The sequence below is a fragment of the Argopecten irradians genome, chromosome 16 (assembly GCF_041381155.1).
Source record: "Argopecten irradians isolate NY chromosome 16, Ai_NY, whole genome shotgun sequence".
NCBI lineage: Eukaryota > Metazoa > Mollusca > Bivalvia > Pectinida > Pectinidae > Argopecten > Argopecten irradians.
This window is the reverse complement of record NC_091149.1, coordinates 23,748,955-23,765,672: the sequence shown is the minus strand read 5'-3', so window position 1 is coordinate 23,765,672 and position 16,718 is coordinate 23,748,955. Positions and strand designations below refer to the sequence as shown.

The window sequence follows — 16,718 nt, the reverse complement described above, 5'->3', positions numbered from 1 at the left end:
TTATAACGTTGTTGTCAGTCACCCTGACTACAAAATTAACAGTTGAGAATAATTCTAATTTCTGTCAATATTAATGTTGTGTTTATCTTCAATAAAAAACAATCATTTTATTTCATGGGTGTTTTGATATACACGTAATGACAGAATATTTATTTAAAATATAAAATATACATTCAAACTTATCAATGGTACAGAGAAACAATGGATTAGTTTTGGAAAAATACTGTTGTCATCAACAGATCATTATTTAAATTCACTGGTATTAAGTCGAGGAGATAGTGGCAGTTCACAAGCTAAAATGTGAATGTCTAGATGTCTACACTTGCATTACGTTTGTGAAATACTTCTGTATCTTTAGTAGAATTCCGCTGGTTCTGCGAGGATTGTATCTTTATACAAATTTAGAATAGATGCAGCATATCAAACAATAGTTCACTGCACCACATTCTGTGCAATTATGTCCCGGGACTCTTCAGTGATACTGGAAATCAAAATATGTAAATCCAAAAAGATGTTGGAGCAAAATAAAAAATTAAATCACTTCTATACCATAATCTTGTTCACAAAAAAATAGATATGTGTGAGGGTCAACAAAATTGAAAATCGCTTCTATCGGTGACTCTACAAATTTCAAAGTGCCTTCCCCCCCTACCATATATGTTTTGCTGGAACAGCCCTTAAGATATAATAAAGATTGCTATAAATATAAATTGTTACTGTAAATTATTACTTATAAGATGTATTTTGGTACCATCAAAAAAATTACAAATCAAGCATATGTCAACATATTAAAGATAAGGAGAGTTCTCAAACAAGAGAGCCCCAACTCAATTTGCCCATCTACTACTTTCAAAATATAACTTTCAATATCATGATTTATAACACTTAATTCTGCTTCCAGAAGCCCTCCCATCAATGAAATGGAAGATCTTCTAATCTTGGAAGACATCCACCCTGGGAAGAGTGGAAATCAAGTTGGCCTTAACATATTCACTTTATAGACACATTTGAACACTTTTATTTCAAAAGCTGGAAGAGTTCATTATGAACTTTCAGGGAGGAATGAGTTAATGTTTAAGTATCTCCACAGCTGTATGAATATTTGTCGTGCATACTTACTTCCCCTTCCATGAGTGCTTTGTTATAAAATAGCACGCTAAGTCTTTGTTATCTTTCATGGAACCCATCTTGGGTGATTTCTGTAAAATATAAACAAAAATATAATTCATACATGTATATTTTTATACATTATAATTTAGAAACACATTAGGACTAGGTGTCCATTGTCATTTGATTTTTCTAATATCAAAAACATCTGTTATTAGTAGTGTTACATCAAATTAAGATCACAAGGTTCTAATGGCCTAACTCAGCTAATATTTTTATCCTATATAACTACCAATTATAACTACAACAAAAGATAATCATACAGCAGACCAACTTTATCTTTCCTACAGTGTAATATTCTTAATTCTCGTTTGAGAAAAAAAAATGTATCTAAATCGACAACAAAGAGGAGGAAATAAGAATGGAATCCGTAGCACCCTAGGATATCTCTAGGGAATGAAATTCAGAGATGGCATGTAGCAATAGAAGAAACAGAGGCCACATCTTCAGCAAACTAGACATATATTTGATGTGCTAAGCTAGCGAGCCTATGTAAGTAACATAAAGTGTTTTTAGATTATAAATATAAATATAAACAGTCCATCACACTTCAATTTGTTGTTGTTATTTTTTTATTAAACATGTTGTGGTAAGACTGTCACTGCTACCTGACTCTTTTTTGCACGCTTCCGTTTGTTGATATGGCCTCGTTTTGGAAAAAAATATGTCATGTTCTATGTAAAGCTTGACTTCGCTCTATTTTCAGAGAAGTATTTTCCTTGTTAAGCTAGGCAACTGACCACCCATATTGTTTGCTGTATGCATTAAAAATGATCTGAAGATTATATCTATGTACACGATAAATTTCAATTTTGTAGTCTTTATATTTCATTGGACAAAACATACCTTTAATTTTTGTAAAAGGGTCCTGTATAAAACCTCATGATTTACAGTTTTTCGCATTGACTGAACTAAAATTTGACTGAGCTGAAAAATATGTTTACAGAATATTGTGTGGTTGTTTTAATGTTGTATTTTGTTTTTGGAAAGAATTAAAGATACTCTAGCCTACCACTGCTTTTTTTTTTTTTTTTTTTTGTAGTGTAGGGAGACAGAGTAGAAAATTTATATAGTAAGGGAAGCTGAAGGTTAATATTTAGAGTATATATATAATTATATAATTTTATTTTTCCGAAACCCAGATTGGTTTTCAAGTCAGACATGTCATACATTACAACTGTGAACAAAATAAGTGTTTTTCGAGAATTAACATTGTATTGAATATTATCATGACCGGAGTAATGGAACTGTAACATTGAATTAAAGTAACAAGCTGCCTGTAGAGGACTAAGTGGTCCTGCAGGCAGGTACATAATTAAAGGTAACATGAGGTACGGTAAGGTAAACAGGCTGACAGCCTTGCACACCGATTTTCAACTCCTCGAGCAAGCAGGAATAAGAAAACTCACTTGTCATGGGACAGATAGGGCAATTACTTGGGTTCTAAACAAACAAAAACATGCAAATCGGGTCAGGTGATTGTGAGTAAATCCAGTTCCGTTTTTCTCAGAATTTGACAAGAAGGAGAAAGTCCCCCCTAATTAATTATTTTCGTGCGTGTGTGTGCATTAGCATAACACCTATTTATTTAGTTACTTTTTTATGTCCGACCCTAAAATTTAATCATGCAGTACCACTATTACGGTAGTTAGAAGTGACATAATAAGGGGGAGGGGTCGAATTTCACTTGGAAATTGAACTATTAAAATACACTTCCTTGATTTAGTAAGTAATCAAACCCATTTTGAAACGCTTCATCGTCAAAATTCCTGGTTACTTACACTTAAGATAAACACAACTTCATACAAGAAAGTCTAATAGCTGTAAACAATCAACATTCATTGCCAAAATTCGGTTCAGTCTCTCTCCATCACATCGCAAGTTTCGCCGAACTAGGTGGCTGCCATGTTGATATTTTTTTACATTTCCGGTCATGCGCGTGAATACTCCCACTTCTCGTCGCTTCACGCAGACTTATCGCCTATCGCGTTATTCGCACTTGGCAACCTAAAGCGTCCTCGGTGATCAGACAGGACATCTAATTTTATCCGGATCCATGCGTGTCTAACACAGATTGATGAAAGAGACAGGTATGTTGATGATTTGTTAAAGTAAGCAACGCTTGCATGTCGTTTAAAATTATTATTATACCACGTTTGTGCAAAGGCCAACAAACAAGACTCTACAAATTATATAGGCCATACCATATAGGCTATATCTTAAGTACATGTATATAGTGTATATATATATATATATACACGCACACGTGTACATATATCTTAAATATATGTATATGCGTATCTATAATACATTATACATTTAATTCATAACTCCATGTTTATATAACAATTTATAATTGTTTCGTTATAAATAAAAGGGCACCTGTCGACTTGTCAATTAATTAGCAATTAATTAAATATAGGATAAGATGCACTTCTGACGACATGTAGTATACATTTTGTACTTCAAGAAGAAAAGTTGTAATTGACAAAGTGTTGAAAACCAAGAAGAAATTTCCAAACGTTTGTATATAAAATAAATAGTATACACACACACATATGTATATGAAACTTTAAACTATTTCAAGTGTCGTGTTATAATATGGAGAGGATTTGCCGACATTAATCAGAAATTCACGATTTGCTTATCAACGTTAGTCTTCTAATAAGAAATCGTAAAATATAGATGTATTAAGACGATTTAAAATCCCGTCACTAAAAGTTTTAATCAAGATACTGTTTGAAAAATGTGTAAATTAGGCTAGGTTCTGGCCATTATTTTTAATTAGCGTTAAAAACAATTGAATATCGATTTCTTTAACATAACGGTTTTGGTGATATCTCAGGGCTAGAATTTTTTAACTTGGGCTAGTCATCAAAAAAAAAAAAAAAAAAAAAAAAAATACTTGTCCGAAAGTAAATCCCGTAAGCACAATCCAGCTTGTTCATCTGAGAAAAGGCAAGCCTAAATCAAATGTTGAAAACCTTTATGATTATGTAACCAACATGTTTATCCTTTGCTGATGTTTTCTCAATTTTGTCGGTATCCCTCCTTGTTATCGCGCGTTAGTCATTTATATTTTCAAAACTCTGTGACTCCAATTAAAATATTCAATTTTCTGGGAATATTTTTCCAGTCCTGTACCAACACCAAAACTCCTTAAAGATCTACGTCATAAGTTATAGTCACTGCCCCAACCCTCCTAATTAATGCTGGGCTGTTTTCCGTTCGTGTAATTAAATCACTGACTTTGAAGTTTTATTTTCCATGTCCCCGTCGTACATTAATTGATACCTGTACAATTTGAGTAGCCATTACACATGTGTATTCCGGTCACGTTTTCACATCGACGTGAATACCTTCTCATTACATCAGCAATGTACCAGGTTATTTACTCATTAATGTTCACAGTGAATGTCGTCGGCCACCATTCGGAGTTCTTAAAATGAAATATCGGAGCACATGATGTCTCAATGCGCTATACAATTTCACTTTACACTAGCTTTCAAAGGCCATTAGAAAAGGTCGATTATCTTTGAATATTTTTCGGTATTCATAAAATAAAATCGTTTTAAAGTGGAATTGAGTGGTTGTTTTGGGCGTTAAATAGTGTGTTGATCACTTTAAGTCTACATTTAATTTAAAAGGAAAAAACGAAGTCCGCTAAAATGCTTTCGGCTCATGGCCAATATTTGTCGGTGTCGACAACCCAATATTTGTTTTAACATTAACGGACCAATCTTCCGCTTGACACATTAACTATCTAAAATAGACCGTGATTTGACGTGAGATCGATACCTATTATCTTCAGCCCTATAATACCTGTCGGTTTACCTGACGTTATAATAACCATCTACTCACTGGGACAAAACCCTTCAAAGTATATACTAAACTGAAACGGCAGGTGTTTAATCTAGAGCAAGAGACATTGGTTTAGTTCTATATTACAGCCCTATCAACAGCCTGTGTCATTTATATTACGGGTTGTATTCCAAATGAATGTCTGTATGGTTTGGGAGGCGGCAGTATAGTGTAACCCTTGTTCTTTTTATAGTGCTATCTCACTGAAGCATGCCACTAAAAGTACCAGGAGCACACCCCACCCGATCACATTATATTGACAAAGGCCAACCAATCGTCCCTCTCCCTTTATGCTCAGCGCTAAGCAGAAAATACCACTTTTATAGACTATGGAATGCCTTGGCTATGGATGAAGAGAAAGGATAATAAACCAATTAAGAGGTGTTTTTTTTGTTAATTGTTAATTAATTGCTGACAACATTTTGGTTTCAACATTACCAAACGAGACAATTCATTCTATTATAAATGGATAAAACTTTTTTAGTGCATCGATATATCTACAACGAGAAGGGTATCGTTGAAAAAGAACCGAAGTATCATTATATACAGGCTATGGTATAGAATTGACATATAGATAGATTTGTTGTTTTGTCGTTTCCATTTATCAATAGAAAAAGTGCGTTACATTAATATTGATACGATTTAGTAAACTAAAGAGTTGGGGAACTCCTTAATTTGGCCACCAGTACGCTTCGGTGATTCAAGCTACTTTTGCATCCCTCATTGGCCATCCACCTAGTCGGCCAAAGTTCGATTCTCTGCCTGACCGTAGAAAGGTCATAGGTCACCTGTCTGATCATTTGGGTTTCTACTTACACTCTGACTTCCCCCAGCTCTAAGATCCTTCGTGTACTGCCATTCGGGAAGTCGAAAGTGAATTATGAATTTGATGCAAAACTTAATTTGCAATTAATGTAAAATAAATAAAGTCAGTGTTATTGTTAAGTCGCAAGGGATTCGGTAAGAATTTACTGCTGCCTGTAGAAAAAACATATCAACATTTTCTCCATGCATGTACATGGCACTTTCTTTGTTGGCAATGTTAGGTTAGGGAAATACATGTACTGTGTATATGATATATTGAAAACTAAAAATCGCGTGAACCTTGCCAAGACGTTAAATGTTGTATAAAATTCACTTAAGAACCGACGAACCTGGCGATACATAAGTATATGTATAAATGTATATATATTATGTAGGTGGCGACCTTGGCGGTGATTACAGGGTGAAAACCGAGCACATTTATATTCAATAGCTTAATCTCCCAATACGTGTATTTGTATGGGAATAAATTCAAAGATTTCATTTATGTACACTCCGATCGCGTGTTCAATACAACAATGACATGTCAAAAATCTTCCAACAAATGACCAGACGCTCATTTCTGTACGTATAGAAGGTTAAATACAGTTGTGGGTTTTATGATATATAACACGATTTATATGTAGTGAGAGACTGGCGAACGGTATTGTATATAGAGACATACTACATGTACCTATAACGAGAGAGATTTAGCGTGATATATTTAAATATATGTACAGTGTAGTATGCTATTGACACAGCCATAATTGCCAGAGTATAAATATTTTCATACCAACATTATAACGACTGGCTTAATCACACATGGGCCAAGAAAATATACTTGTACATGTAATTAAATATACACGAAAATTAAATAATTTGAACTTTGAACTATACCATTAAATATAAATGTAACATAAATTGGATTATATTTCACGTTGTATACCTCAGCTTTAAACTATATTTGTGTGTTGATTGTTCCTATTCATTATACGTAGTTAATGAACCCAGAGTTAATTAATACACCTGAATTAGTATATATCTAAATGATGTTAAATTCCGCCGGTAAATACATTAGTTCTAACACTATTATGGAACCATTACCAATAAATGGTTAGAAGGTATGTCATATTTGTACTATACTTAAATAGAGGAAAACTAAATATAACACATATAGACTGAGATAATAAACGTTCTAGCTATTCAAAACAGCACAAGCTTGACTCTTGTTTGATTGAAAAGTAGAAAGTTATTTGGATAAATAAAACAATATGAAATCACAATCTTTTCTTCAATACCAAGTTTATATTAAAAATTCATTCTGATAGGTTATTTGTGTAATTTTCTTTGGAAGCTAGCTTTTATCTTTGTAATTTTCATAACTATTCGTTTATATTTAAAATGTATAAAACATTTATAGCACATTTAAATTACTGTTCATCTTAACGACTTCATACCGTTATGTTCCTTAACCCACGAGTGATACACATGTAACTGTAACAAATATTTTATTAATATTAGGGCAAAATTGATAATTTTCTTTTCGAAACTCGGTATTCACATCAGCCTTATAGTATACTGTACGTTGGTATACTGATCTCCTTTTTCGGCCTTTCGTCTTGGCATTGACCGTTGTGGTGCCCTACCTCGGCCTAATGAGTCTAGGAGTTTATTTGTCAATATCTATGATCAAATTAAAATGAAGATTTATAAATGATCACATGGCATAGACATTTTGACAATAACTGGATAGTGTTTGTCAACGACATCATGATTAATCGTGAACACATCGACAAATTCGATGTAATCAAAAGTTTCAACATTCCAAAGTTCAGTCAAAGTTGTCCCTAGTCTTGTTTTCTTACGAGATTTAGGGCCAATAATTATGGCTAGGTATGTGTTAAACACAACAGTTCCATCGGAACACCTTGGCTGATACCTGTGGTGGCCGCGTGCAAGTCTCGGAACTGTCTTCTAGAGCTTTCCCGCCATCATCAAACAATGACTATCCTTAAATGGACAATTATCGTAATGTTTAGTAACGATTTAAAGTACGGCGTCTGTCTGTTTCTCACAGTCAACCTATAATTGTTTATTTCTTTAAGCTGATGTCATTAAAATCATTTCCAACACAGTCGCTAAAATGGCATCAAATACCATTCATTTTAGATATAGTGTAAAAGGAGAGGGTCGGTGTGACTTGTAAATAGTGTTAAATACGGTCTCTGTCACTCAGCTGACGGAGCATGCTTCTTTGGCTCAGTCGGTAGAGTCGTAGATTTCCACGCCGAAGACCCGGGTTCGATTCCTGGTCGGGGCACTCGACATGAATGTGTATTATCCCTGTTCTTCTACAATAGTCCGTATCATAAAATGGCTTCTTATACCATTCATTTTAGATATAGTCCGTATCATAAAACGACCTCATTTACCATTCATTTTAGATATATTCCGTATCATAAAATGGCCTGAAATACCATTCATTTTAGATATACATTCCGTATCATATTTAACGCGTTTGCAATCTACTACAGATGTGTAAGAATCTGTTTCTCTCACACCATATGCGTCGTAATACTAGTTTATCCCGTGTCATCTGAGGCTGTGTTTGACTTTATTTTGTTACTCTGAAGTAGAATATACCTATCGTTCATATCCACATATAAAATAGTGTTATTGGGGTCCATATTACCGTGGCGCTTGTGTATTGTATGGGATATTATATATATGGCCTTCTAAACTCCTCTTAAGAAGCTATATAAGGTCATACTTTCTAAACAAACGCCGAAAGGAGATCATAACAACCGCTGTGAAGAAAAGTTTTAAAGTCTGATCTGAGCAGTACTTAAAATCAATATATCAAAGCTGAGTAGAGGACCGTCACTGAAAATGTACAGGTATAAATGCCTTGGGTTGTATTTGTAAAGCCTACCTTCGTAGTCAGACAGTCAATCTTATCGATTACGTATCGACTGGAGACAAACGACAGAAGTGTCTTTAGTCCTAACAAGTGGCTAACATCACAAGAGCTAGTGGTAACAGCTAAACGGTGGAAAGAATAAATCACATTTATTTTAAATCTCAGAAAGGCAGAAATCGATCAAGAAAGAGGTCTGATAGAGTAGCTTTAATCATATAAACGATCTTTGTTTAATTCTATTTTTTGTGCGGTTTAAAGTCAGACGAACACTGATACATAACTCTTGATGAGATAGTGACATCACTAACTAGAATGGTCCAGTTGTAGTCTTTGGTTTGACTCTCTTCAGAATCAATAGTCATATTACTGCCCATCATATCTCATCTTATTTGTCAATCTGATTAAAATACGGATAAGCACTCCGTCCAATAGAGGATATGACAAAATCTCATAAGGGGTCATGTTCGGATGACCTTTATATCACGTTTTTTTCCAAACTATTGCGTCCCCTGAAATTCATTGTCAAGATTCTGCAGGCAGCAATATGACTGGCCATTTCAAAAGGTCACCTGGACATGACCCCTAATAGGATGTTGTCAGATCCTTTTATCAAACGTGAAAATAAAGATCGGTATTTTTCGGTATTTTTCGGTATCAGATTGCTTATTTGTTTAACAAAAGTACAGGTTGATAAAGTACATGTAGTTAAAATAGTGTGTTATCCATCATAACGTGAATCAAAGCAACCTTACAGGGCAAGTAAAGTTACTGGTACCGTATGTAGGACTTGAATGGATAATCAGTTTTTAAAAATCTCAGTTCTGCATTGTGGTATTTGACTTTCACGTATACATAATATACTGGGCGTTTATCCGTATGAGTGTAAAAGTTTTATGAAGTATATGGTAGTGAATATGCATGCCAAGCGAATTTGAAAGTTGAGCTTCTTTGATTCTTCGAATTTCTTTGAACAAATTGTTTAATCCATAATTTTAATGTTTACAGGCATGGACGGATCCGGCGATCCCTCGGGTCCTCCGGAGGAGCAGGATGTTCCCCAGGTAACTCCCGAGGATGTTCCTAACGGTGTCGCCGGGGAAGTCATACAGGAAATAACAGAGACAGAGGAGGAACTGGAACCGCTGAACGTAGAGGACTATTTATTTGACGACGGACAGAATGTGACGATTGACCTCAACGAACAGATGTTGATGGAGGTACCGGAAGCGGTATTCGCATTTGATAAACTCACACATCTGATGCTAGCAGACAACGGCTTAACAACTATACCCGACGACATAGAGAGACTAGTAAATCTAGAAATTCTTGAAGTGCCAAACAATAAACTCGAATCCATCTCTAGCAGTATCTATCTGCTTTACCATCTACGCGTCCTTGATCTATCAAATAATGAGATCAGTGAAATCCGACCGGATATTGCGAGTCTTTTGGACATGCGCGAGTTGGTATTAAGCGGAAATAGACTGACACGGATACCGGCACAGATAGGATATTTGGAACAATTGGAATATCTTATATTAAGCGAAAACAGAATTTCGGAACTTCCGAATACAATTGGACACTGTCAGAGTCTAAAAGTGCTAGCACTTGAACGAAATATACTTGACTTTATCACACCTGAAGTGTGTAAGATAGAAGAATTGCGCAGACTCGCTTTATCCGGAAACCACATTACAAACCTACCGAGAGAAACTGAAAACTTTACATGTCTGGAGCAGCTTCTCCTGGACGATAACGAGTTTGAGTTTGTTCCCGTTCAGGTGTACTGGATGGAGACACTGACGGAGCTAGCCATGAGTGGCAACAGACTGAAGGTCATACAACCGGAAATTGGCAATCTCAAGAATCTTACCATATTAGGCCTTAACAATAACCAGATCGAGGCCATTCCCGATGAACTTTGTGACCTCCATTTGATAGAGGTGTTGGGTCTGGAGAACAATGGGATAAAGGTGATTCCTGACAACATATCAAATCTGTACAATCTAAAGGAAATCTACGTCGGGAACAACTGTATTGAGGAAATTCCGGAGAATCTTTGCTGGTGCTCAAATTTGGAGGTCATAAGCTTGTTAAAGAATAAGATTTCAGACCTTCCGGTGGAGCTAGAGAATCTGCGTCGATTACACTCTTTAGTTTTATCAGACAATGCTTTTGAAGTTCTGCCTCCGGCTATCAGTTCTCTCCATAGTCTGGAAATCTTTCTGGCGGACGGTAACAAAGCTTCTGAACTTCCAGAAGATTTTGGAAACATGTGTAAAATGAAACAAATAAATCTGAGTAGAAATGCTTTTGCCGTGTTCCCGGGATCGCTGTGTTCACTGCGAGGACTTGAGGTTTTGGATATCAGACACAACCAGATCCAGACGATACCCAAAGAGGTCTCCAGATTTGAACGCATGCGTGTTATGAACTTGAGCAATAACCAGATCCGAGTTCTCGACCCAGAGTTTTGTGGCATCAGGAATCTCCACGTGCTCGATCTTTCGAACAACTTACTTGATGACATTCCTGAAGACTTTGAAGGAATGGAGGAACTAACTGATTTAGACATTTCAAATAATCAGTTTTTGCAATTTCCGAAAATAGTTTTCGCTATACCGAATCTTGAGCGCCTAAAGTACGACCAGAAGAATGGACATCCGACGCCTTCACTTCCAGACGAGGTTGAGTTCTCTGGACTCTCCTATCTGATCGTATCTAATAACTCTCTTCGAACCCTCCCCAACACCATCAACGGAATGAAGAACATTCAGTCATTAGTAGCTGACCATAACGATATTTGTGTACTGCCGGAAGCTCTCTGTGAGCTAAAGAATCTCAAAGTGCTGCATTTGAATGATAACTCGCTGACGTCACTTCCGGAGAATTTTGATAACCTATCAGGTTTGAAGGATCTGCGTCTCTATAACAACCCGCTGAAGACTCCGCCAATGGACATTTGTGTTAGTGGCGTCATGCAGCCGATTGGTCGGTTTATCAGACGGGCGATGGAACGGGAAGGTTAGTATAAATGTCACAGAACAATCATTTTATCTTACTTTAGAATAATCAATTTACCTTTCATTTGAACAATTAATTAACCTTGCGTTAGAACAATCAATTTACTTTACATTAAATCATTCACTTTACCTTTTTTAAGGAACAAGCAATTTACTGTTTTTAAGAACAATCAATTTACCTTACTTTAGAACATTCAGTTACCTTACGTTAGAACAATCAATATAACTTACTTTAGAACAGTCAATTTACCTTTTTTAAGAACAATCAATTTACCTTACTTAAGACTAATTAATCAATTTACCTTACACGAATCCAATATAGTTTGTTATCTTGCTAACCACATGCTCGAAATGATTTTATGTTTGCCTCTATATACTAATGTGGACGATATTCGCGTACAATATTTTAAATCCACTAGCCAAGTTAGGACTAAATAATCCGTCCAGACTAACAATTGCAATTGGACACATTATTCATGTATTTATGTCACAGCTAATTGGCACGGACCCGATCTAATTAGATTGTACAGTTTCCTAATCCCAATTAAAACTATATAACGAAGTAAGAATAAGATTATGATTTAATCTTTAATCAGAAAGGCATTATGCGGCTTTAACTATTCATAGGATAACGTATACATGCGATATTCAAACATTTTTGTTGTATCTGGTGGATAAGGTATACATCAACAAATATTATGCATAAGCAGAATTAAGTTTTATTCCACTATTTAAAAAAGCCAAAGTTTCGGTTTGTTGAATATATTTTTGAAAAAAAAAATTAAAAAAAAAAATCAAAAAAAAAATCAACAGATCGTGGATATATTAGCGAGTGTTTTATTTCGTGATTGCTATGTGTCAACATTTCGTGATTTCTATGTGTAAACATTTCGTGACTTTGTTCTTTTCGCGATAAGTACGACTGTTAACCTCTTACAACATAGTTGCATATATACACAAAATCAAACGGGAGGGGGAAAATCCGCTCTAAATTTACACTTACTACCCGAATGCCTTTCACCCCAGTTTAAATTTCCACGTTTGAATTCGTTAAACATTTTTTGTGTGTTATTTGAATTCTTGACGTATTGCCGATTTGTAGTTGGCAACATACATACATAGGCTTTTTTGGTTCATTAATTAACGTCCTATAAACAGCCAGGGCCATATTTGTGATGTAAGGACGGCCTCCCATGTTAGCGGTGTGTAGCGAGTGTAAAGTGCGGTGCAGATTTAGGTTTTTTTCAATATTTGCATTATGATTTTATAAGATCTTATCTTATCCACTTTAGAATTGCTGCTGCTAAAGATGTTCGAAGTGATCAAAATTTCACTGGACAAAAACGAGATTCGGTACATGATGAAGAAGTTCCGGTTCCCGGACACAAAGATAACGGAACTGGAACAAACGTACCACGGCAAAGATAAGATTCAAGACAGAATTTACAACGCCATGTTGTTCTGGAAGGACTTCAAAGGACCCCTAGCAACCATCGACGAGCTCATCCGGGTATTCCACATCGTTGGTTACGAAGGTCTCTGTACTAAACTAAAGGCGATGAAAATTTTCGCCCAAAGATTAAGGTTTTAATTGACATGTAGACAGGTATATATAAACTTTATAAAGCAAAACGAACAAGTTCAATTGGCGGATGTGATGATTTGGTCAGTTTATGCTACATTAGAAGAAAATCTGTGTACTCATTTCGTGTTGGGCTTTGTTAGCGCCATAGACGAATGTTCTCGCAGTTTTAAGATGTGATTAGACATTTCTGTCAATTATGCTATATAGCCAAAATGAGAAAATTATGTTATACATTTTTTTATTATTGGTCATTGGTCAAAACGACGAAAGAATTACTGTTTTATTACCATACTGATGGAGCCATGCAAACCAACTGATTTACGCGGGCGACTAAATTCAGCATATTTCTCGGGTGATAGAAAATCGCGAAAAGTAATTATCGCGATAAAGTTTCAAATAAAGGTTGAGTAGAACCAAAGTGGTCTCTACTGCAAAATCAAATTACTGCGATAAAGTCGTTATGTGTGAAATGCGAACTACAGCCGTCGGGAAAAAGTTGGTTTATCAGCTTAAGATCCTCAATTTAGTTGCCTTTGAATTTCTTACGCCTTACCTTCATAGCATTTGAGTAAAAAATGAAACTGTATTTATCAGGGTTGTAACTGTACAAACTTATGGCTTAATTAATATTCACATGTAAACCTCGCATTAGTAACTATACCGTCGCACCATTGTAATAATACTATTATATATAATACTATTATAATACCATTATAATAACATTATAATACTAGTCATTTCCGAGCCAAAACCTATCGTTTTACCGTTAGATGAACTTATCTCTATCTCTATATTTTTGTATCTTTATTTAGATGTTCCTTTTAATGAACACCATGTAGTGCTTTTTCAATTGTAGTGTGTTTTTATTGTATAATTTTACCTAGAGAATCAGGAGTTTTAATATCTCAATTTGATAACTAGTCTTTAGAAAACGTCTATGTTCATTAAGCTTTCAATTTTTTAAGATACATGTATAAGAAGCTCAGTTGAGATTGGTTTATATATAATGTTGTTATCTATGTTTTCTAGATGATTATGGTTTTTGATTTTTCGTTAACAAATTGTAAAGTCGGTCCATCACAGTGCTCGTATATGTCAAATACATTACTGACTTTCTTCCTAAAAGTGCTGTACAACTACCCAGGATTGTAGAATAACTATACATAAAGATCATTTTTACTCTAAAATGCTTTACAGTCAGAGATTAAATATATATTTGACACCTAAGGTAGTGCTAAGTCAAGATTTTTCTCCACAAAACAGGAACATAGGTTAAGCTGTATTTTTAAACATAATTTGATTAATGACTTTGTAATAGACATTCATTAAACTACTCACTACTTTTTCGAAATATTTGTTCTAAACATTTTTGTAAATGGTACTTTCATATTGCAGCATTTTGAAGAGATTGTCGGGTATTTTAGATTCCTTAAGAATTTGCCATTGAGATGCATGTGATAATTATATCAAGTGTCTTATATTCTTATATTACAAGGGGATTGACAGCAAAAAATGTACTGTGTTTTGATTACCTTGGATAACACTATTATTTTTCTAAAGGTTATCTGTGATATTTTGGCGTGTTTCTGTTTATTTTGAGATATTGTTATTACTTAGTTGTGTATTATTGTTATGCTGTATGAATAGTTCCGTAGAAAAGTTTCTATTTTTCTGTTAATGATTCTGACACTATTGTTTGTTTATGTGTATATATGTCGTAGGTCAGTTGTACTTTTCAGTGAGTGAGGCTCACGATTTGTGTATGTTGATAAAGATAAACCTTTTATCAGTAAAATTCATTTACCGGCGTTAAATCTTATAACCGGAAGTATTAATACTGTATACATGACCCAGTGTGTATAACCATAGGAACAATAACAGAATTTACCTTACAATATGTTGGTATAATTGTACTATTCATTGATTATTAAACAATAAAAAACGATCATTTTACCCTTTCCAAAATGTTTCACAATGCCAAACTTTTGAAAAAAATGCCGTTTAAACCGACTTATTTGAAGTTGCTTTTTTATTAATGAGTCAAGTTTATTTCTTCGAACATAAATACCTGAGAATAAAACAGAAATAATTACAAGTAATATAACCTGTAACACTTAATACTGCTAGAAAATGACAATGCCGCGAATATTTACCACACAAATAAGTAGAAAAGAGATTTTCTCCCAGCAAACTTAAAAGTCTATTCAGATAAATTGACCCAAGTTACCTATATATTAATGCTAGATGGAATCACTGCACATTTTCTAGTGTATTTATATGTTATCAAGGCGAAGTGACTGTGGGTAAGAAAGTTGTATACGAAATAAGACCTATAGTGGTTTTTCTTCTCGGTTTCTGTTTGACTACCCATATCTAAAAGGTACTGTATAGCTGGATAATTTCGTGGGTCAAAAGTTCCGCGATTTGGACAAAAACTAGGAAAATCCAATTTTAGCAATTGAACAAAAACTAAGTAAATTCAATTTTAGGGATTTGGACCAAAATAGGAAAACTAAATGTAATTGATTTGGACCAAAACTAGGAAAACTAAATGTTATCGATTTGGACCAAAACTAGCAAATTTAAATTATGTAATTCAACTCACAATCTGATTGAAATACAGATCCTTATAACCACTCCGTTCAATAGAGGCTCTTATCTAACGTAGTGATGACAAGGATCTGTATTTTAATCAGATTGTTCAACTCATTTTTTAACGGATCAAAATTTCGTGATCACGTCGATGACCCGCGAAATCGCGAAAATATCAAACCTCCCCCCCTTCCCGAAAATAGTCGGCTACACGGTATGTGATTGATAGATGGATAAGGCATTATACTCGACTAGATATATGATTATGAATCTAACGAGGCTTTATGCAAAAAGACCTGTGATGTTTTTTGTGTTAGTAAATGTTAATTTTAAAGCAATTTTTGTGTATTTATATAGATCAACGAGAATGGTAATACTTAGTTGATATTTTATACAATTCTTTACAAGGCTTCATGTATAAAAATATTAAATAAATAAGAAATACCTACAATGAGTTAATGTCTGCTTTTTCACACAATTCGCTTCATATCCAGGGAAATGTAAATTGTAAGTCATAGAACGGATTACATGTATGTACTATTGGTGCCCTGACTGTCCAATTTGCAAATAACTTTAAAGTTATTAAATTATTTAATTTCAAATATAAAGTTGACACAATAGTTGTGGTGATTAGGTAGCTGCTGTTCATAAGACAACCATCAGAAACACGAATTATCATCACAAACATGAATTATCATCACAAACATGAATTATGAAAATATGGATGTTTTTATCAATTTTTAACCATTTTGTCTCGTGTTTCATCCAG

General features: G+C 34.5%; 2 protein-coding genes across 2 annotated transcripts in view; one reads left to right on the top strand and one right to left on the bottom strand.

The window, feature by feature from the left end:
• Positions 1-3,108, bottom strand: part of LOC138310110 (dnaJ homolog subfamily C member 13-like) — a 61,204-nt gene extending 58,096 nt beyond the window's left edge. Inside the window, 2 exon segments of the mRNA XM_069251243.1 lie at positions 1,120-1,199; positions 2,949-3,108. Coding sequence (XP_069107344.1) covers positions 1,120-1,187 — 68 coding nt within the window. The 5' untranslated portion in view covers positions 1,188-1,199; positions 2,949-3,108.
• Positions 3,109-3,138: 30 nt separating this feature from the next.
• LOC138310391 (leucine-rich repeat and death domain-containing protein 1-like) lies at positions 3,139-16,463 on the top strand. Its single transcript, XM_069251596.1, has 3 exons — positions 3,139-3,257; positions 9,755-11,773; positions 13,065-16,463. The coding sequence occupies exons 1-3, from the start codon at positions 3,245-3,247 to the stop codon at positions 13,361-13,363; spliced, it is 2,331 nt and encodes a 776-aa protein (XP_069107697.1). The 5' UTR covers positions 3,139-3,244; the 3' UTR covers positions 13,364-16,463.
• The last annotated feature ends 255 nt before the right edge of the window (positions 16,464-16,718 follow it).